Source organism: Lonchura striata, chromosome 12, assembly GCF_046129695.1.
Source record: "Lonchura striata isolate bLonStr1 chromosome 12, bLonStr1.mat, whole genome shotgun sequence".
In the NCBI taxonomy this organism is placed as follows: Eukaryota; Metazoa; Chordata; class Aves; order Passeriformes; family Estrildidae; genus Lonchura; species Lonchura striata.
In genome coordinates, this window is record NC_134614.1 from 8,079,785 (window position 1) to 8,102,245 (window position 22,461).

The window sequence follows — 22,461 nt, forward strand, 5'->3', positions numbered from 1 at the left end:
GCGAACCTCGCCTGGCGGGCGCTGACCAATGGCCTGGGGCGCTGTGCGGCGGGGCGGGGCCGGCGGCGGTGCGCGCGGAGCGGAGCGGCGCGGCGCGGCCCGGCCCCCGCGCCCCGGGCGCGGCCCCCGGCGGCCGCTCCGCCCGCGCCCCGGGGGACCGGACGCCTCGGCGGCAGCGCGCAGTAAGTGCCGGCCCGGCCGCCCGGCGCGGGGGGCGCTTCCAGGGAGGGCCGGGGTGGGCCGGGCCGGGCTGCGCTGCGGGGGTGTCCGGCTGCGCCGTCCCGTCCCTCCCGCGGGCACTGCGGGGCTGCCGCGGCCTCTCGGGGTCCGGTCCGCCCGGGGCGCGGGCGGGCCCGGCGGAGCGGCGGCAGGGGGGAGCCGGCTGTGAGCCCGCGGCTGAGCCGGCGGCGTCTGGGCGGCGGGAAGGGCCCCGTAACCCGTTATCCGCCGGGAAACTTCTCGGGATGGGCAGGGATGGAGTCCCGGGCAGCGGTGGAATTCCTCGGCGCGCACCGGGACCGGGCGGTCGCTGCTATTGCAGGGTGTGTCAGAGCGGGTCAGAGGAGCGGGGACATGGCTGCGGAGGGTCCCCGCGCCTGGGCCGGGGTGCGATGGGACCGTGCCCTTCTCGGACAGCGGGAGGGCTCCGGGACAGCGGGCACACACGGCCGGGGCTTCCCCGCTGCGCTGGAGCCTGCTCGGCTCTGGAAAGGAGGTGGGGGAAGCCAAAAGTTCACCCACTGGGAAGCCACATCCCGTTGCCAGCAGCAACACAGCGCCGCTTGCATTGCTGAGTTACTACCGATACTTCATCTTGGCAAAGTAATTAAGAAACTATACTTGTTATTATTCTTCATCCAGAGACACTCTGACCCATCTTCATCCCTGTGACACAAATCTCTGTTCCTATCCCACCCAAAATGAAAGAGCAGCACAGCGATTAAAATCAATACTTCAGAAAAGGCTCAAGGTGGGGCCCAAAGCAGTTTTCTGCATCTCAGAAGTCAGCAGCACCTATCAGAGATCAGTTTGGAAATGCTGGCCTGGGAGAGAAACAAACGTGTCCTCTTTATTTGCAGAGGCAGCAGAGCCCAGCACAGAGCACTCCTGGCTGTGCGAGGAGCTCTCTTGGTGCAGGCAGTGGAACAATGCCAGCTGGCAGCAGCTGAGGATCTGGTTCCTCTTCTGTTCTATTTGTGCATGGACTATGCTGGAACCTGCCAGTGATAGGTAGTAGCTGTCCCTGGCCTGCAGCTGCCATCAGAGGCTTGGAGTGTGCCCAGCCTGCAGATCAAACTTCCAGCACCAGGATGACAACTGGGAAAGGAAGGTGGTGGGGAAAGATGATCCCCCTCCAGCACTGCCATGTAAGCTGTGGGCCCTGGGCTGTCCTTGCACTCAGCCTCCCTGTCTGACTGCCTGCAGCATGGAGCAGGGGAGCAGAAACAGCCCTGTCTGAACGTAGGAGTGGTTGTCTAAGCCAGGTCAGAAACCTTTGACACAGGACTGCTTTTAGAGCTAGGTCTGTGGGCATGGGAAACCTCCAGCGTGAACAGGATACCAGGAGCAAGAAAAAGCACTTACTCTCCCTCAATCAGATTTTCAGCTGGCTTATTTCAACTCAGCCTTTTTTGGTTTTTCAGAACTGACACCACATTCAGCTGAAGGCCTAATCCATTTTGTTTCCAAAATTTAGGAGCTGTTCAAGACCTAGAGCCATACTCTGCAAAGCCTTTGGGCCTGCTTCAGTCCTTTCATTTAGGCTCTTTTTCCACTTTTTATTTCCTTGGTAGTGGCTTTTTAAAAATGTGTATTATTATTATGGAATGTGTCCCTGAATAGCAAAAATTGATGGATTCTGCCTGAGCAGATGCTCAATCTGCTCAATAATTCCTTCCCTTTCCCTGCTGGGCTGTCACTGCTGCTGCTGTTGTGACACTGATTTCAAATTTGCCATCTTTGTGCCCAAGCGTGCACTGCACCTGAGCTCTGCTGTGGTCAGGAATGGCTGGAGAAGTCCAGGTGCCCTGTGGTTTGAGCAGAGTGCAGGGCTTAATGGTCACTGAAGGGCACAGTCCCCTTCAGCTGCAATGACTTGTGACCCAGCACAATGTTAGAAGGGACCAGACCAGAACTGCTACGATTCACATTTCTCTGGAAACTCCAGGGAGTTTGACAGTGTCTCCCAGGCACTTCAGAATTCCCCTTTGTTTTGGGAACAAAGTTTCTCCAGGGGACTGAGACAGACCCTGCATGAGCAGCAAAGCATTTACCTGCTCAGGGAGCTGCAGGACAACTGGAGGTGACTACTCCAGCTGCTGATGGCCACACCAGAGCCTGGTGCTGCTTGCCTGGGGTGGTTTCCCAGCTCCAGTTGTTAGTGGCAGATGTTGATCACGCTGCTTCCTGCAGTTGTGGACAGCAGTAAGGCACCACAGTGTGGGAACTGCACGGTAACCTTGCCTGGAATGGAGCAGAGTAGAGCAGAGCAATGGCTTGTTTCTCTTTGCAGGCACATCTTTTTCTATTCAGAGCTCACTAACCCCTCTGTTCCAGCTGCATTCCAGCCGAGAGATGTAATGTCTGCTAAATTGCAGGGAAATTACCAGAAAACTGCTACAGAAGTTCTCAGGTCAGCTCAGCTCCAGAGGTAGTTGTGTTTTCAGGGAAGCAACTGATGCTCTGAAGTTACATACAGTGCTTTTATAAACAAAGTGTGCAAATACTTCCCATAGGCTCATCCCATGGTGTTTTGCAACTCTTGATCATTTGCACAGTAGAAATATGAAGCAATTAAAGCCTTTCATGTTCTCCTCATGAACAGATCTGTCAAATTTCACAACTCCAATCCAAAATTGGACTAATTTTAAAATTAATATTGATAATTGCCAGTGCATGACTAAGCTTGAGTGGGTGCTTTCATGAGGGATTGAGAAATATTTTTTAGATGAAGTCTTTAAATGGAGGACTGATGTAACCCACCCTTTCCAGAGCACACAGTGTGAACAGCACTGGGACAATGGACAGTGCAGGGACTCACCACAACAGGGAGCTCCTACTTTGTTTCAATAAAAAGAATCCTGGGATATGGATGCCTCAGACCCGAGTGTCATTTCATTGGGTATGTTCCCATTGATACGGGATCAATACAACTTTTCAAAATTTAAAAGAAAGAGACAGAAGCAGGAAAATGCTCTATCCTGGGGCAGATAGAGACCACCTGGTTCAGCCTGGGGCACAACAGAGGCAGGAGTTGTGATGTTGTCTCCACACAGATCTCCAAGGGACTGCAAGGAGGCAGAGCTGGAGTAGTGGTGGGAGAGTTATCACCAACTCCAAGTGAATCAGGCGTGACTTTGGGGGCTCTCAGTAAACTCAAAAACCATTTTTGTTATTTAGAGCAGACATTCAAAAACTGTGGTGGTGAATTGGGGAACTGTGGGAAAGGTTGTGCCTGTCTCCAAGAGCTCTGCACTGCTCACTTTTTCTCATTCTGTCCTAGGCTGAGTCCATTGTGGTTCCTAGCCTGAAGACAACCCATCAGTGGTGATGCTGCAGGAGAGGTCTCACGTGGGGCCCTCGATTGGAAGGGGGGCAGCTCTGCACTTCTGTAGCTGATGGGAGAGGACAACAGCTTGGTAACAGGAGCTACCAAGCGCTGGCAGGATGAGTTACAGCTCACCCTCTGTGCATGACTTGCATCACAGCACCCCCACCACGGCCAAGCCAGACCCAGGGACAGCTCTGGATGTGACTGTACCACAAACAGCCACCTTAAGCCCTGAAACTACCAGTTTCAACAGCACCAAAATCCCAGATATGGCCAGCACTGGACCTGGCATGAACACCATGCTGCTTTCTTTTGGGATCCTTACTGTGATTGGGTTGGCTGTAGCAATGGTAAGAGAGCCCAGCTAAACATTCCTGTCTCTTGAGGGTGGAGGGTGGCTAGATGTTCTAGGACTGATTTGCACTGAATAATTTATTTGCACTCTATTAAAAGTCTCACCCAAAACTGCTGGGAACTGATAGTTCCTGAGATTCCTTTCTTTTTAAGGCTTTTATCAAGTGCTTTAGTATTTCTGCAGTCTCCCTGAGGTCTGGTCCACATGGGATGCTCAGCAGGCCTCGGAGCAGCTATATGTAGTATCAGTATTTGTTTTTAATAGCTATAGGAAGTTCAGTTAAAAGGAAAAAAAAGCAGATTCTCTTCTGACTTGTTACCTGGAACAGCTGCATTGATTTAAACCTTCCCTTGGGCCCCACAAGAAAGTTCGTCCATATTAACTTTTCAAGCAGACTGTTGAAACCATGTTAGTCCCTGCTGTGGACATGGGGTAAATTCTTTTTGAATTAAAGTGGCCTGAATCCATCTTAGCAAGACTCACCCTGGACTGCATTTCCAAGGTTCTGCATGCTGGGTATCAGTCCTTGAGGGTTTGGTGTGTCACTAACCTTGCCATTAATGCTATGGGCAGAAGCTTTGAGAAACCCTAGTTCTGGGCTCACCACAGGCAGTGCAAAGGCTGCAGCTCTCCTTTTATGTAACCAGATCATTTCCCTGCCTACAGAGAACAGAAGGTAGCAGCAAGCTCCCATTCCTCTTATGAGGAAGGGCTTCACTAATACAGCCATCAGAGGAGTCTACTGCAAAATTTCATTGCAGGCCTCAGGAGGAGTTTTTCCAAAAGCCCCTAAGAAAACCTGGAAATGGTCAAAAGTTCCCAAGAGCAGCATCCAGTGTTCGTAGTTCTCAGAACAAGGCTGTGGAGGCCCAAAGCCTCCCTTTCTTCCCTGCACAGGCTGACAGAGGCAAGTCCCTGAGCATGCCCTCCCTCTTTGCTTCTTCCTTTGTACTGGGGAGGGGGTAGCAGCCCTTCTGTGCTGTAGAAAATCACAAAGGGAAGCTTTTTTATCCACACTTAAATTGCAAGATACAGAAACGTGCTGAGCTATACCTGATAATCCACCTAATACTCTTACTCCTACTAACACACCTAATAACAGGCCACTGAGCACTTAGTGTCAGACATGATGTGCTGCCAAGCTCACAGTGATGCATATGAAGTGTCATTTTCATTGTCACCTCTCCATTCCCCCACTTTGGTGCACAGCCTTCTCTACCTCTTTCCTGTGTGCCCAACATTTCTCAGCTATTCCCCATCCTACTGGTACTGCTGCAATGATGCTTCTTTTTTTCCTTCAGGTTCTGTATATCAGGAAGAGGAAGAGGTAAGTAAGATCTGTTATTGGCTGAAGGGAACTCAGTGCTTCAAAATGCAGTGTGAGCTCAGGAGGAGACAGGGAGATGGGGGAGAGTGTGAGCCATGGCTGTGTGAGAGCACTGCGTGACTGAGGCTGGCACACTGCACTCCTGGGACTGGGCATCCCTCTGACACCAGAGTGTCAAAGACTCCACAGCTTTGGAAGATAGGGCTGAGCAGGAGGAGGTCAGGAACTCATCACACTTCACCTATGAGATGCATCAAGACAGAGGGGAGGGTTATGGGTGCATAAAGAAGCTGGGAACTCCGTCATGAAAGGTGTAGATCCCAGGTTTCAGCCATTCCCAGATTCCTGTTTTCTAGCAGCCCAGGCAGTGACAGCAACTGGCAGCAGCACAGTGCAGAGATGCAGCTTCAGCCCAGGAGTTAATGTCTTAATTTCCTTGCTAAGCTCCTGGCTGAAAATAGAGAGGAGAGCAGCACGCAGGGAGAATCATGTCTTGATTCTTCCGTCTCACAGCAGGGACTCTGGTCAAGATCCACAAGCTGTGGTACCTCCTCCCTCCCTCACTCCTTGGGGCAGATCTGGCCAGACCACTTCCAGAAAGTGCTGTAATATTTCCAAAGCCCAGGTCTGGGTGCTGCTGCAGGAGCAGCCAATGCTTGTCCTGTGAAAGTAGCACTGCTGGAGATAATGGTTGTGCTGCTAAGCCCAGAGAGAAGCAGAGGAAGAATGTGTCATCCTAACAGTTGCCAAAATAGATACTTGTGGTGACACTGCCAGTAACTGCTTGTGTGTTTCCTTCTACTCCAAAACTCAGCTATAGCCAAAGGCAGGACTCAAGTGTTCTCCCAGGAGCCACCCCCTCCATCATCCAGCTCTGAAGTGACCCTTTGAGTAGTAATTCATAGCTCTGTCTCTTGGAGCAGTGATACAAGAGCATCAGCTCCCTGTGAGAATCTCTCTTTTTCCTATTTTCTATTTATTGTTTATAATTTTCTGTTTAATTTTATGTACTTCAGCCCCAGAGTTAAAGTACTCTCAGGCCACTGGAGTTTGAAGTGAACTGCTGCTGGCAGACTGTGACATGGCAGGACAGGCTGGTGTGGGCAGAGGGACAGGGGGGAAGTCACAACATGCCAAGCCAGTATGTTCCACTGTTTCTTTTGTCCCTCCACATAAAGCCTAATCTTTTAAGGTCTGCAAGAACTTAAATCCTGATTCCTCTGTGTGTAAATGCCTGCCAACATAGATTAGTGATGGCAATTAATCCCTGTAACTGCACTCTGGGTGTCTTCCACTCCTGCCAGCTGTGTGTAGTAGGTTCTTAGCCTCATCCAGCAAGAGCCACAGGAGCAGAATCCCTGTGCAGCAGGAGAAGCAGCCTGCAGATAGCCTCAGCAGTGGGGTGGGGAAGCAGCCTGAGCTCTGTCCTTCTCAGCCAACCCTCTCCCTCCCCTCCCTCGGGCAGGTTGGAGAAGCTACGGCACCAGCTGATGCCCATGTACAACTTTGATCCCACCGAGGAACAGGATGAGCTGGAGCAGGAGCTGCTGGAGCACGGCCGAGATGCAGCATCTTCCCAGGCATCACAGAGCAAGGTAGGCAGCCACCACCAGGAGGGCCACTGCAGCCACTGCTACCTGCACTGCTGTCCTACAGGGCCAAAGAGATCTTGTAGGGTTGCAGGGTAGGAAGCCACATTAGACCTCAGGAGGACTTCCCCATCTCTGCCAGCCATGGACGTAGGGACTTGAGAATTTTGGATTGCTTAGGGTGGACTGAGGAATTAGGCAAGTCTGTGACAGGAGTCTCTCCTGCCCAGTGTAACAAGAGGTAGGAGAAATTGGAAAGAAGGGCTTCTCACCACTGTTTGGGTCCAGCTTTACAGTGTTGTCTGTTCCCTTTGTCACCACTACCACACAAAAAGCCTTTTCTAAAAGAGCCAGCAGGATTGGTTGGAACAGATGTCCCTTACCCAGTGACACAGCTTGTTCTTGGAGCAGACATACCTTTCCTTTCATGCATTCCTTTCCAGATACTTTGTGTTGCCCATGTCATCCCCTGCTTTTCCCATCCAGGAGCAGGAGTTCTCCCAGACAGTTCTCAGTTTCCACACACTATACCTTCAGAAAATCTGTAGCAAGCTTGGTGTGGGCAGAAAAGAAAAGAGGAAGTAATAAATAAAACTGTAATTATAAAATACTTACCTTGAGACATTCTCAACCTGCTAAAGACCTCAAAGGAGACGTGTTGGAATATGAAAGATGACCAACATGAAATATACTGGTTTGGAAGGCAGGAAGTTGGTGTATAAAAGCAAAGGATCTTGTTCTTCAAGTAGTACATACTAGGACAACATCAGATCCCTCTACTAATCCACACAGGGGACTTACCAGGGAGTAAGCCCAGGTAAGGGGGGAAAATTGTAAGGCCAGAGTTAGCCTCAGCCCAGTAAAACCAGAATCATCCTCTCCAAGGACAGACTGTCCAGCAGGATACCTCAGATCTTGCTAATGCTTGGGGAGTTCAAGAGTTTAAAAGTTCAATGTTAAAAGAGAGGGATAGTCTAAAACAACAGCTCAAGTTCAGGCAAAGGCACATTTCCAGGCCTTCTTGATATCTCAAGCCTTTTCATGCTGCTTTGTATATACAAATAGTGAGACCCAATAATCCAATGATGTGGGGATTTTAAACTGGCATGGATGTGCTGACTTACTCTCCAGCCTGTTGTATTTTCCTGCCACAGCCTTGTTAAGGCCTTGTGAGCCGGGCAGCCCCCCCTGCACCTTCCAAGGTGCAGCCCAGGCAGCCGTGCTGTGCTGGCTCTCAGCCCTCCTGCTGCCCTGCAGGTGCTGCTGCCAAGCCAGGGAGCCCTGCAGAGACCCAGCCGCCTCGTGTTCACTGACGTGGCCAACGCCATCAATGCATGACTGGGACCTGCCCTGCTCCGGGATCCTGCTGAGAACAAGGAGGATGAAGCCAACAAAGCAGTGACTTCCCTCAAGCATGGCTGATCCACTGAGCCCAGCTGGTCACCTGTTGGTTTGTGTTACACATGGGCATAGGAAGTGCCATCACTCTGGGAAGCAAACCCTCTGTAAGGGCAGTGGTGATTTTCTGGTGTGTGTGTTAGCACTAAAAGCTCCTGAGCTCCAGTTTCTGAGCTGGCACTGCCTGACACCACCTGCCAAGCTCTGTGCTTAGGAACAGTGCCTGCTTTGTTTAGATTAGCTGTGCTCTCTGGGTCAGGGAAGGAGAGAGGTGCACATTTCAGAGAACAACTTCACTGGCTTTGTGTGCCCAGGCCCCAAGGAAAGTGATGGATGAGCCTCTCTATGCAGTGACCACAGCTCTGGCCAGTCCTGGGTGGGGACTGGTGGCAAAGCCTCTTTGAGCCAGGAAAGCTGCCTGCCCCAGCTGAGGGGTGACCTGGGGCACAGCAGGGAGAACACAACCATGGGATTATCCCCTCCCAGGCCTGTGGCTGCTGGTAAATGTGCACTAGGGTGGTGTTGAAGCATGGGGAGTTCACTGGCTTGAAAAAGTGAAACGGTGAAGATTTGGCTGATAACATCTTAATCTGAGGAAGTGGCTGAATATCCCAAATTAGAGCTACTGTATAGACAGAGGGGATTTCACACAGCTAGAGTCAGGGACTATCACTGTCTGGGTATGTGAGCCCTGCTGCTGAGCTAGGAATAAGACTGCTTGGGCCAGTACCATTTATCCCTTCCTGCTTTGGCTCAGGAAAGTTTCTACAGTGCATAGCGTTATCCAGGAGAAAAGATTAAGCTTTGAAATACTTTCTTTTAAAAAAAGAAAAACATGAATTGGCTCAACAACAGCCCAGTGTCTGTCCCCAGAGATGACTAACAGCTGGTTTGTACTTCCTTACCTGCCAGGACCTGCAGTCAGAACCTTCTCTTCTTCCTGCTGAAGGGAACACAGAGCTTTGCCTCTGCTCGAGTTACCTGCTAGGAACAGGTAGGTGGGACTAGACAGGTAAGCCAGGGGTTTCCCCGTAGCCCTGAAGCATCTCTGCCTGTGCATCCTTCAGGGCTGCAGGAGGAAGAGAGTGCCAAGGGGTCTCTGGCCACCTTGGCATGTGGCAGTGCAGTGTGGGGGTCTGTTGGCTGAAAGCCTTTTGGTGGGCACTGGCCCCAAGTGCTGCAGACCAGCACAGCAGCCAGGGAGCAGCATCAGTGCCCAGCCATGCCCTGATCACCTCATGATCTTTGTGTGGTTACAGGCATTTGTCAATCAGATTTTATTCTATCTACAGCACCAGTTAAAAGGGAATCGGGACAAGCCAATATTTGAATGCAGATCTAGAGGTTTATGCAAGGAGGTGTTTCAGAGTGGCAATTCAGATATCATGTGCTTTGCTGCAAGTTTGGACCTGCCAGTTGGTTTTTGTTCTCCCAAATATTTTCTTCCCCTGTGTGATTGTTTTTCTCATATTCATTAAATGCAGACTCTTTCCTGAGCCTGTGCCCCTGACCCCTGCAGGGCACAGCTCCTTAATAGCCTTCCCTCTTCCAGCTTTCCTCAGGGCAGCTTTGCAGGGCTAAATTGCTTGAGTTTTTCAGTATCCAGCTGTCTTTAGAACTAGGGATTTCTGGGAGTATATTAGGGGTTGGAGTGTGAAAAACAGCCCAGTCCTCATTGCCAGGAGATGTGGCAGGAGGTACTCCCAGACTGCTGCTGTTTGCCCCCAGGGATGCTGCTGGAAGGAAGTGCAGGGGTACAAATACTCAGTGTAATGCAGATTAGGTCATTAGAATTTGGAGTCTGTCTGTGGGCATTCCCAGCGATCAGCTGAGAGACTAATACCTCCCAAAACACACACACAGACTTCCCAGCTCCTGCAAGTGCTCATTGAGAGCAGCCACACATTTGATTTCTTTCTTCCCTGCCTATCCCCTTTCCAGGCTCTGTAGCAGCACAGGGATGCACAGGGCAGTAGAGATGTCCAGCTGTCTTAAATTGCAGCATTTTCCCCAGAACACTTAGAATTGGAATTTCAATGGTTGTAAGCTCAACAAAAGGCAAGTGTGAGCTGAGCCGTTTGCTCAATGCCTCAGCCCAGTGTGTGCCCTTCTTCCAGCTCTGTGTACTGCAGTGCAACAACAAACACACCAACACAGGAATTCTCTTGAACCATTCTCCCTGTGATGGTAGGCATTGTCCTGTGATGACTGCCCTTAGAGTAAAGAAGTACAGATAATAAGACTAAAAGAATATTAGGGGTAATTGCTGGGCTCATATTCTTTTAGTTCCCTAGCGCCTCCTCTCACAGTTCTTGGATGTATAATTTAGCAGAAGCATTATGATGTAATTTAATTCAAGTGTTTCTGTGTTTTAAAGCATTGAAATATAATTAAACTATTTACATGAAAGTCTAGTGTGATTGTCTTTCCCCCTGTCATTTGCAATTTCCCACAGAAATTGCTGGAGTGTTATCCCAGTATCTGCTGGTAATTTGCATGCAGTAAATTCTCCTGCTCTTTAAGAAACTGAACTAAATGTGAAAAACTTGGAAGGGGAAGCTCTTTGGAGGTCAAAGTTTAGTGTTCTACAGCACAGAAACTCAGATGCCTTCAGAAAGGCTTGCTAAAGAAGTCAGGAGGGAAGGAGCTTCCAGCTGCCAGTCCTGGGCATCCAGAGTACAAAAAGAAATCCCAACTTACCCTTAAGCTGAATTCCTGTACAAACCAGGCGTTCATCAGCTCACCTGCAGCTCTGATTTTTTGTTCTCATTGAGGGGAACAGAACATGATGACACTGTCAATATATTTCATATTTGCTCCTGACTCATCTGGCACACAGCCCCAAAACTTGGGACTAGTTAGGAAAGCTGTCAGATGAGCTCAAGAGGCAGTGCAGAGGCAGAGAATTAATTGTATTTAAAGCTAAATAGCTGTATAGCCCACAGAACAATGTGGGGGAGAAAGACTCGACTGTGGAGACTTCTGGGTGCACATGTGAAGCAGAACTGGCTTGTGTTCAATCAAGTCTCCAAGACACACAAAAGGATGGAATTAGGCACCCACATTTGGGCTTAGGAGACTGTCTGATTTTCTCCATGTGTGATTCCTCATGCTTATTATTTCTTGTTTTCACATCAATCTGGGGCTTCTCCTGAACAATCAAATTTTTGTTTATAATCTGCAAAAGTCCAGGTCAAGAGACACTCACCATATCCAGCCATGTGTGTGCTGAGGGTGCTGCACAAGGAGGAGGCAGAGCAGGAGCCTGAGGGGCATTTGTTTAAGACCTTTATTTAACAAACTTCAAGGCTAATTTGCAAGTTGCCAACACTCTCTATGCCTTCACCAAAACCATTTACGGGAAACTTCCAAACTTTGCTAGACAACAAACCTCATTTGCCTCCTGTGGTTTAACCAACTGTAATGACCTCTTATTTCTGGCCAAGTCACACCAAAACTGCCTGAGCTTAAAAACATTCAACATGCACTTGCGTAGAGGTAGGTTTGTCTACACAGAAAAGGTAACTACCTATATGGGAAATAAGAACATCTATAATTTCAAAGAAGACAATTCAAGTGATCCAGTGTGAAATCCCAGCTCCCTGAAGATGTCTGGAACTCTGCCCACCTTTCATAGGCATTGACTTTAGCTTCCAGTTTACACAGAGAATTAGAATGGAAGTTGGGGACTTGGGTTTCAACTATACACAGAAGAGCTCCTAAAAGAGTGGAATTCTGTTCTCCTCCAGCACTTGCATTTTTATGGAAATAAGTTCTTTACTGTGTTTTTTCAGTAAAGTGGTAAGAGGTAGCAAAGACTAGATTTTTTTTAATTTTAAGAGAAGTACTTTGCATGCACTTCCCAGAGGAATACTGCTGACCTAAGCAGATGGATTTACTATCTAGCCAAGGCAGTGTGCACCCCTATTCTATGCTACCAGCTGGGAAAAGACTGACTGATGTCACAGGAAAAGCTTGAGTCTCTTACAGATGTAATTCCTAATCCATTTAGAAGCTGAAGTTACAGTCTCACACTGCAACAGCTACTGCTCTCAAGTAGCAGGAGTTAATTAAACAGGCAATATAGCCTTGCAAACAGAGTACTGAACCTGCCAAATCAACTGAAAATCAGGCACAGAAGTTGGTAAAATATTTTGGTCTGCTACTGGAGTAGCCTTTCAATGCAGATATGAGCTGCAGCTGAACTTTTGAGTGCAATGAAGAGCAGCAGAATTCAGGGGAGCACCAGCTGCACCTTCTCATGTAACTGTCAACAGTACAGATTCACTTGTGTCATGTCCCACCCAGAGTTATCCCCACAACAGGAGCTGGGGGTCAAACTCCTTGTGTCTGGCAACACAGCTCATCCTATAGCACAGGATTTAGGTTAGTCCCTGTGGATCTAATCCATTTAGTCCTTGATTTCTCTGCTATTTGGTAGTGGAGGCACAAAGATAATCTATTATGCAGTCTTGTGTTGTGACCACCAAGCTCCATACACAAGAGAGGTCTGCCTTAGGGAAGCCAGATACCACACAGAACTGGGGAGCTATGAGGGCTGGGACTGTCATCACTACTAAGCAGAATTAATGGGATCAGGATTCATCAGCACTAAACTAGGTGGACTGGACAAAACGACCCAAAAGGAAAAAAAAATATCCCACTTCTCCCCCCGTTATCTCTCCAATCAGCCTTTCTTCTTAATTCTGCATACATTTTCTTGTTAAATAAATGCTTGCCAAGGGAACAGAACTCTGATGAAAAGATAATAAATGAGTTCAATATATACAGTCATTTCATGGGTTTCTGCTATGCACCACCATAAATTTAAAGCCAATTATGTCCTGTTTAAATATTTAACACAGTAAAGCTAGACAATTTTACATCCTGTCAGAGATAATTGAAATACCCACTTTGTCCCTTTAATAGGCAGGCAGAACATCCAGGACATGGAAAACACCACCGGGATTTCACTATTTGCAACTGGATATTGGAAACACCCTCAATTCCTCAGAATTTAACAGCTCTGACACCAAAAGCACAAATCTGAAAACAGTGTAAAACTGCGAGCAACCAGCAACAATCTCAAACCAGCTGGTTACGGCTGTCTCCCAAAACTATCAGCAGCTTCTATTTGCATAGTTGTGACACTAGAGGACCCCACACACACACGTTAGGGACTGAATTTAAACTCATTTAAATTGAATCCCAAGGCTCTGCAAGGAAGCAACTTTTGTGTAACTGGTTCTTTACAGACACTCCTTTGAAGAGATGAAATCCAGGGGCTGTGACTAAGCTCTTAAGTACTGTGCACTTGGAGCTGCTATCAAACTCGGGGGGAGAGCCACCAGGCCAGAAGAAGTTAGAGAAGGCCCTGAGCTGATCACATTAAGCGAAAAATTTCAGAATCAATCCCTAAGACATCAGGGTGCAAACTTTCCCCTAAAGCATGCAAGTTACTGGCCACTGGAACAGCAGTACAGGGCAAGCTGGGAATGCCATAAAGGTTTTTCTTCCTGAAATAGTCAAGAAAGGACTCAAATGCTGTCTTTCAGATACAGTCCCTATGGGCAACACAGCAAGATTTAACTCCTGGCACTGCTCCATCAGTCTGCCAGAGGTGATATGGCAGACAAGCTCAGCCATTTGCTGTGTAAATAGATTTCCTTTCCTGTAGCTGTATTGCTGAGTCAACTTCTGTTGAAATACTGCTCTCTGTGGCAGGGTAAGGCACTGAGTTATCCAAGTATTTTAAAGAGAAATTATTATACTCACAGAAGATGTACTACAAACTGTAAAAGGCATCTCTCCAACAAGGTAATTTGCCATTTCTTCCCCTAAATCCTTGTTTGGATGTTTAGGGTAAGCAAGTCCACAGGCAACAGGAGAGAGTTTGGCTAAAATTATCACAAATGAAGAATCTAAAATACAACATTAAAAGTCCTGTTTGCTTTCCACTCCTCTGGCTTCAGCAAGACACGAACAGCTGGGACACTACTGAGCTGCAGCAGGGATGTTACTCAGACATCTACTAGGACCAGTGGTTTTGCCAGACCTGGAGCCATCTTTTCCAGTGATATCTAAAGGAAAGATCACAGGAGACAGAGGGTTAGAGCTTTGGGTCCAGGAGCCCTGCTGCCCAGTACCCCTTACAGAGCCAGTACAAGGTTGACAGGTGACATGGATCTACTTCCCAAAAACCAGAGGTCTCCACAACAACATTACCATTGCTCTTGTACCAGCTCCAGGATAAACAGAGCTCCTGACACAAATGGCTTCCCTGGCAGCATGAGGCTACTGAGGGCCCAGAAGTGACAGTCTGTGTCAAATTGTCTGGTTTCTGCTCTGCAAACACTCATTAACCACCTCTGCTGACAGCAATTACGTATTTCCTTGCATCCTCATGAGACACCAAGTGCCCTACCCAATATTAAACACCAGGGAAGTAGATGTGCAGAATGTCTGGAAATGGTGTGAGTGGGGAATGTTTCTGGCTACACAGGCTTGCTGTGATCTGTGCCTCACCCCTGGCTTTCAGGAGGTGACCATTGGGGCAGCAGAGGAAACAAAGCTGACAAAGTTTGTATGAAAAAGAATGCAGGGGTAGCAAGATAGACAAAAAGGAGCAAGATCCCAAGGCTGCTTCTAGGCTTTGCACTGGCTCTTGGAAATTCTACCATAAAGCAACCTCTTTCCCCCTCACATCTACAGTCCATTAGCCAAGAATAGTTATTCAGACAAACCACATCCGCCACTGTGGCTTAGGAGCCTGTGAAATGAGATTCATCAATCCTTCAGTAAGGGTACTCACAGAAAAAAACCCCAAACACTTCTTGACCCAGAAAAACAGAAATGTTAATGCTGGAGTTGTGATTGGCAGCATCTACAGGTAGCAACACAACTGAGCCTGATCCATTAACAAGCTCCTGCCTGCTCTTGGATAACCCCCATAACCAGTGCCTTGGGAAAAGCAGAGCTAGACCCCCAGGCAAATGCCATGGGGAAGAATACCAGCTGGCTTTAAAGCAGCTCTCTGCCCCACTGGAGACTTGCAAATCTTGCATATTTCTTATGCAGCTCTTGCTGTCTATCTTGATTTTCTCCATAACAGACTGAGGGACCGAATCAGTGTTTATTTCACCAATTCACCAAGTCCAGGACAGATCTCCTTCCCACTCAGAGTTGTGCAATGTACAACCTGCAGGATGGGCAGGCCACATGCACCTTCCCATCCCGTCCCTGGTGCAGCACCTCAAAAATCCTCACCTTGAAGGGAAAAAAAAAAAACCACCAAAGCCCTCAATGGCCAAAGCTCTGCCTATGTCTACAGCAGATCATTAGATCACAGACTCCTGCTAACAAATCTCAGAGTAGTAGCCTTCTGCATTGAGCAGCACAAAAACTTGCAGGCATATAATACCCCAGTTAAACCAGACCCATGGAATGGGTTAATCTAGAAGCTACTTGTCTGCAAGCTGCTACAGCTGCCCTGTGCTTGCAGACAAGCCCCAGGACCTACAGTTTCCAATAAACCAGAACAGCATGCTTCCCCTTTCCAGTCAGAAGTTTTAAACCAGGATTACCACTCCATCTCAAGCTCCTGAGCAAATAGCAACTTAAGTCCTTTTCCAGAGGATTGCCTGGTTTCATACTGTGTTGGGAAGGATGGATAAATATAATTGCCTGGCAGAAGATTCACAATAGTACAGCCAGGATGAAAACAATCCCCCCTACTGGCTGGACAATACCCTTACCTACAGACAGGACCAAAAGTCAAATGGACTGTTCCATCTCAACCCCCAAAATGTACAGTTCATCCCACACCTGCAATCCTCCCCTGAAGCATCAGGTGTCTGTGACCCCATTGGCCTAAGTCTTGTTCCAGCCCACCTGGAAGCCCCCTGATAAGGGGTCTCTGAGGGGCCAGACGCTCTCTTGGATCTTCTCCCCTCTTAGAACTTCCACCCTCTCCTCGAGCATCCTCTCTACCCCTTGTCTCTCCCCTCCACCATCCCCTCAGGCCTTGCCACGCTGCGTCTGGCAGCTCCAAGCAAGACCTTTTTCCATCCCTAATAAACCTGATATTCTAAGAGCAGCCTTCAGAGATCTCTCGTCTCCATTCATCCAAACCATCCTGGAGCACAGCCTTCCCTACAGACTGGCGCCCAACGTGGCACCCAACTGCGTTCCCTACAATACTGTACATGTTTATCTCCACTGATCTCCTGGCCGTTTTTTGTTCTCACTGAAGTGCAGACGTTTCCCAAGAGCAGAAGTCCCCTCTGCATGCCCGGCACGGGGCGAGCACAGTGCTTGGGGTTGCACTATCTTGTTCTGCAGGGTCCTCTCCCAGCCACCGCAGCATCCGCTGATCCTGTCACATCTGCTGCCACCTCACTGCGACGGCAGGGAAACGGATTGCTCCTGCACTGCCGCGGGCCCACTCACACTGCAAGGAAGAAGAAAGGACCGCGCTGGCTGTGGTCTGGGGCGATGTTTAACTGCACCGAAGGCGGCCGGGCCGGGCCGGAGGTGAGCTCATCCCCTGTGAGCCTGCGGCTCCGCTGATGTCAGCGCACAGCTCCGTGGCAGGAAGTGATACGGGAGCAGGAGCCCCAGAGGAAACTGAATTGAGCAACTGAGGTTAACTCCTGGCATTTAATCATGTGGCATTTCCAGGGACTTTCTAAGAACCCAGGGATGGGCTGGGCTGCCCAGTGTCACTTCACACACCACTGGGCAGGAGGGAGCAGCTGTGCTGCCACATGGCAAACAACGCAACATCTGCCTCCCCTCATCTCCTGGCCCCTTCTCCCACCAGGGAAAACTTTTCATGAAGAGCTTCCTCCAAGGTCTACTGAAGGTAGGACATAGATGCACACAAAGTTTGCTGGAATCCACCTCAGAAACAGTCCTGAATGGTATAGATTCCGATCTGTATTTCTGCAGAGTTCAGGTGAAGTTGGGGATCTGGGTGGTGCATCTGTACATTCCTACAACAGCAGTAACAGTTATCTGGCATCTGATCTCAGAGAATCTTAGATAAATTGGAGCCTTCTACAGAAACTGGCCAGTGCCATCACTGTCTGTCCTGCTGAGGCACCTCTGCCAGTGCCAGCCAGAGAGCTCTGCCTCAGAGTACCAGCCAGGAAGGAGAGTGGAAGACCATCCAAGAGGCATTCCGGACTTAATCCAGAGAGCTAAAATGTCCCAAATATCAAGAGATCTTCTATTCATAAAGTTATTCAAGGAAGGCAAGACATTAACAATAGACAAATTTCACTTTTTACACACCAGCCAGACAATTTCACTGAGCTGTTACCTGTAGTAGTGACCAGAATGTCAGATGTGGGACTTCTTGGAAATACAGACAGATTTTCTTCCCTTCCTTTTTTTCTACCTCCACTTCTGCTGAAGTAGTCATGACTGAATTAGATGGAAAGAATGTGCCTGGAAGCCTTCCAAATGCTCCTCTGTTTATAGGATTTACCAGGAAGACTACAGCAGTGCTAGAGCTTTGTGGGTAAATGAATGGTTTGCCAGAGCGTGGCTCCACTGTTTAGTCTCATGTAATTATAATTATCTAATTTCAAACCTTGTGTGGCTGGTGCTAAGTTCAAGTCACTGCTTTCCAGAGGATTTCCTCCCTGAGACTCTTCTTGGACCACTGCTTGAGGCTACAAAGAAAAACACCAAAAATAAACAAGCCCCCCCGTGCAAAATTTGTATCAAAAGACAAAATTGCAAATATGCAAAGTAGGTGGATTATTATTTAAACAAGACTGTGCAGCCATGAGAGCACATTCATTTGCCACCAATTCCTACATTCAGCAAGAGCACATACCAGGGCATGTAGTGTCCACACACATTCACAAGTCTTTGAATAGTTGTCAGAATCCATAAAAAACCATCCCAGTATTGGCCTTATGAGACACAGCCCAACACTTTAAAAAAAATCTGCCCATTATGCAGCTGTGGAGATTTTTTTTTTTAATCAATAATATTTTCTATATTTCAAGTTCTCTCCCTGTCTTGACCAGCTAAACATTTTGTCTATTGACAGTTAAAACCAAAATGATTGTTCTTTTGCTTCTGCTTTGGTTTTGCCCCTCAAAAATTCTTCAGCTGTTTAATTCTTAACTGAAACATCAGAATCCTTCACTAACCAAAGTTAAAATTACACATTTTGAAATGTTAAAAACTCCTGCTTGTCTTTGAGATTTGTCAGTCCACAAATGACACCAGCAGAACTCACTGGGTAAGGTTTTGTTCTGTAAGACACAGCCACTTGTGCCTCTGATGAACTTTCCATAGAGCTTGAGGATCCCAGTTTGCACAGCTGGTTGCTTTAAGCACTGGTAACACAGGCTTCCCTAAGCACTGTATTTCAATGACATAATACAAATGGGCTTAGGGAAAGCGATGGGCTTTGAGCAAGAGCGCTGTCCTGAACTAGACTGTTACCTTCTCACTTGGACTGCAGAGAAGGAATAGATTTATGCAACAGTTCCCTTGTCTGGGACATTCTGCACAGGGTTTGAAAACAGTTTCCCACTATCCAGGAAAAATCTAAATGCAAGGTCACTGTCACACTAGAAAACACTTCTGTTCCCTCCCTCATCCTGGCACTTCCTTGCTGGTGAACATTTCCCTCCAAGCCTACTGCATGGCCCTCACAGGCTGTTCTGTCCCTTTGGTTCTGCTGAACTAGAAGTGTTCCTTTCTCTCCTAAGCACTTCTGCGCCACCACATCTGTACAACAAACCTATGGATTCCTGCAGCAAGTGCACAGCTTGGGTTTGGATCTGGAAATGTTTGTGATGCACACTAAATAATGGTTTGTGGCTGTTGTGGGGGTTTTTAATCACTCCCAATGACAGGCACCATACCATTAGTAGTTCACAGGACTGAACATCCTTCTTGATTAAAAAATTTTGTCTTGTTTTTACACCTGAAATGTTTTCTTCTTAGCTCCTGATTCTTACTAATCCTTTGTTTTTCTGCATAAAAGAGTCTCCTACTGGCAGGACTTAGAAGTTTCTCCATTCATCAAATTTCTCTTTTAGCTTAATTTTAAGTTTCTTCTTTTGAGACAAACTGACATGCTAAGCAATCACTTCAGTCTTTCCAGTGTCCTGGGAAGACAACCCCTCTCTATAAGAAAGGATGGAATCTCTTGTCTGACATTCCAAGCCTGAGGAAGTGCTATACTGTGTAAGTCTGGTATATCTTTAATTAAGTACAGAATTTCCCCCATGGCTCTCAGCATTCTTCAGTAGCTGAATCTTGGAGGCCATCAGGAAGGCAGTCAGAGCTTCCCTAATTATTTCCAGGCTATCAAGGCTCAAAGAATGTTGTGGCAGACACAGAGCCTGAGGAGGACAAACACAGCTGCAAGGTGCCCAGGATCTGTGACTGGAGAAGAGGGAAAGGACTGAACACTTTACTCACCCACTTGCGGGGCCTCCCTCTTCGCTTTTTCTCAGAAGGTTCTGCCTTTATTGAAAACAAAGTAGGAAAATATTATCAGCTCTCAGATTTGCTGGGCATTGTGACTAAACCACTGAACAGTGCCAAGGTGACCTTTGTATAAAGGTCTTGTCTCACAGGTAGCAGAAAAAGTAAAAGCTGGGGATAGAAGACAGTTGAGGAGGAAACACCTGCCTGACTGCACTGGTTGTGATTATTTGGCAGTGGTGGAGGAGAAACATTGGGAGGAAACTGCTGAACAGACAGTGGCAACACAGGAAGGCTGGGAGGTGAGTAAGGACTAAAACCACAATAACTGATTTGTCCAACGGTGGCAATTAAAGCTTTCATTATCTTTAAGCTAAGAGAAACAACCCTGCTGGTCTCTCTGGCAGTACTTCCCTCCCCTGTAAATGAGTATAAGCCATTTCCTCTCACCATTCCGCCAGTTGGAACAGTCGTTTTCTTGCTTCCTTTTGGCCTTCCTCGTGGTTTCTTCACTGGCTGTGGTTCTTCAGCATCCTGTGGGATAGTAGCTGTGTTTCCACCATCCTCCTGGGATAAAAGGAGAAAACCATTTAAGCAGGACAATCCCTGAAACAATTTGCATTCTCTCATTCTGGTTGGTCTTGGACTCTTGCCCACTAAGAGCACCCCAACCCCTAAAAGCTGGTTGTCTCTGCTTTTCCAGCTGTGAAGCACATTAGAAGATGATCAGCAATATTCCTACCTCTCTGTCTGTCTTTTGGGCTAGGAAAATGAGTAAGTTCCAAGAATTCTGCCCAAGGGGCCTTGCCTGTTCTATCCAATTACTGGTGCAGAAACAGAGGGTGATGACACGAGAAAGTCTCCAGGCTAGAACAGAGACCTGGTCAGTCCCTCACACACATGTCCTGGCTGAGCTGTCACTGCCTGTCACATCAGAGGTGCCTCTGAGGCCAGGAGCTGAGATTTGCCAGGGGGCAGATCCTGCTGCTGTCCTGGGTAGCCCCAGCACTTACCCCAGAACACCTCTCCTTCTCTTGCCCTTGTTAGCAAGCAGCTTCCCAGGGCTGCCTGCAGATCCCATCCAGCTACTGCCATGGCATCCTCAAGCATCCCCTTGGGATGATGTTCTCTCACCTGTGGCTGCTTCTTTGGTCTCCCCCTCTTTCTCTTCAGGCCCTGAGTCAACGTGGATGAGATGGGATTCTCTGGCCCTTTGTTGCTCATGATGGCACTCTCCATTGTTTGCAGATTATAATCCAACAGGTTATTTTTCCTGGACTGGGAAAGAAAACTTGTCTCCTCTTTTTTGCTTTATCTTGTTATGGATTCTCCTCTACCCGCAAGGCTGAAATGAGAAAGAATCAGGCATGGCAGCTTGCTATTGTTCTCATCAGCTGCAAGAGTTCAGGACTCAGCAGACATTTGGGAGCACAACTGTGCTCCATAAATATTCTAGAACCATTCTTTTACAGGGCCTATTCCTCAGCTTTCTGAGGCTTTTGTCCAAAGGCACTGAACTTCTCCAGGCATGGACTACGTTGCTACCTGCATGTACCTTTCCCTGTTTAATTGGAATCAAAAAAGATGTCTGCAGCTCCACTCTTTGGAGGCTTCCTCCAAAAAGGAAGAAGGTGGGAGATAAAGCGGTGGTGAGTTATAAATGCAACGGTCAAGGGCAAAACTTCCTTTGGAGCTCCTATACTGTCAAATACCAAAGCTAATCCTGAGACCAAAATCTACAGCTAACAGAGCCTTACATGAGTATGCTTGAGAGAGCAAGTCCCAGGGTACAAACTCCAAGAAGTCTGGCTCTGGAGCCACCCCTCAAGAGTTTGTTCTTAGTCACTGGTTGAACAGGCAGTGTCTGGAGAGATGGCCTGATCCCAGTCCGATGCACTCAGCCCTTGGTCCTACGTAAGGCTCAGTTTTCTACAGGACAACACAAGCCCCTAGACCTAGGGTTTTGCTAGGATTTTGAGCACTAGCTTGTCTGCTGAAAGTTTGAATCAGCAGGCTTGTCAGCCTCCTCCGTGGTTCCAAGGTCTGCTTAGTGCCTGCTGTGCTTGGAATGAGCCCTGATCAAAATTGTTTGTTCTAAGAAATAACCAAGATCATGAGCTGTTGAGAGTACATAGGAAACCAGTGACTTTCCCTGCTTCTGCTTAAGGTTTCTCCTCCAGCATGTCTGCCAGAGAAGGTGGGCCTGGATACCCTCACATCCCACAGCAGGAAAAGGAAGGGAGACCTTGACCAGAACCTCAGCAGAAACCTGAATCCCAGACCCATTAGGAGAGGTGGGGTGTCACTGAAGTTTTGCTTGTGTGCGGAGTCAAAAACTAGCCAAGGATCCGAGCTCAGTCCACTTACAGCACCTCCAGACCTTGGCCTTCCTTTCCTTCTTGCACACAAGGGAGGGCTCAAGAAGATTGGAGGGGATGAGGAGGCTGAGCTCAGCTGGACAGAGGCCAGCAGTGCTGGCTGAATCTTCTTTTGTCAGTAGTTCTTATCACAAAATACACAGGTGAGAATAGTGCAGTTAGGAAAGCAACATCATTTATTGTTGCTTAGGAAAGCGGGAGTATCTAGATGAATCATGCATTTTTACCTTCTCTGCTAAACCATCACCTGAGACATTTTTTTTTTTTACAACTCTCCACTTTACCTGTTTTATTTCTTCTTCTCCACCTGCTAAATGAAAGATAACAACAGCAAGCATAAAGAGCTCTTTGCCCCACTGGCCTTGAGCACTGCTGAGTCCCCAGGTCCCTCCAGCAGGCTCTACCTG

The 22,461-nt window shown here is 48.0% G+C and overlaps 1 protein-coding gene across 2 annotated transcripts; it reads left to right on the plus strand.

Moving 5' to 3' along the window:
* Window positions 1-104: 104 nt before the first annotated feature.
* Window positions 105-10,628, plus strand: C12H3orf18 (chromosome 12 C3orf18 homolog). Of its 2 annotated transcripts, none has more exons than XM_021529148.2 (5): window positions 105-182; window positions 3,503-3,900; window positions 5,207-5,232; window positions 6,698-6,827; window positions 8,079-10,628. In XM_021529148.2, exons 2-5 carry the CDS (start codon window positions 3,667-3,669, stop codon window positions 8,157-8,159), a joined length of 471 nt encoding a protein of 156 aa, XP_021384823.1. In that variant the 5' UTR covers window positions 105-182; window positions 3,503-3,666; the 3' UTR covers window positions 8,160-10,628. The 2 variants fall into 2 exon arrangements, with proteins under 2 accessions (XP_021384823.1, XP_021384824.1); XM_021529149.3 differs by lacking the exon at window positions 105-182 and adding an exon at window positions 1,917-3,121.
* The last annotated feature ends 11,833 nt before the right edge of the window (window positions 10,629-22,461 follow it).

Bases quoted from the DNA above. Each gene is read 5' to 3' on its own strand.
- C12H3orf18 (XM_021529148.2), top strand. From the start codon at position 3,667: ATGAGTTACAGCTCACCCTCTGTGCATGACTTGCATCACAGCACCCCC. The intron at 3,901-5,206 runs GTAAGAGAGCCC...TTTTTCCTTCAG, and splicing joins TTGGGTTGGCTGTAGCAATG to GTTCTGTATATCAGGAAGAG. The intron at 6,828-8,078 runs GTAGGCAGCCAC...GCTGCCCTGCAG, and splicing joins CCCAGGCATCACAGAGCAAG to GTGCTGCTGCCAAGCCAGGG.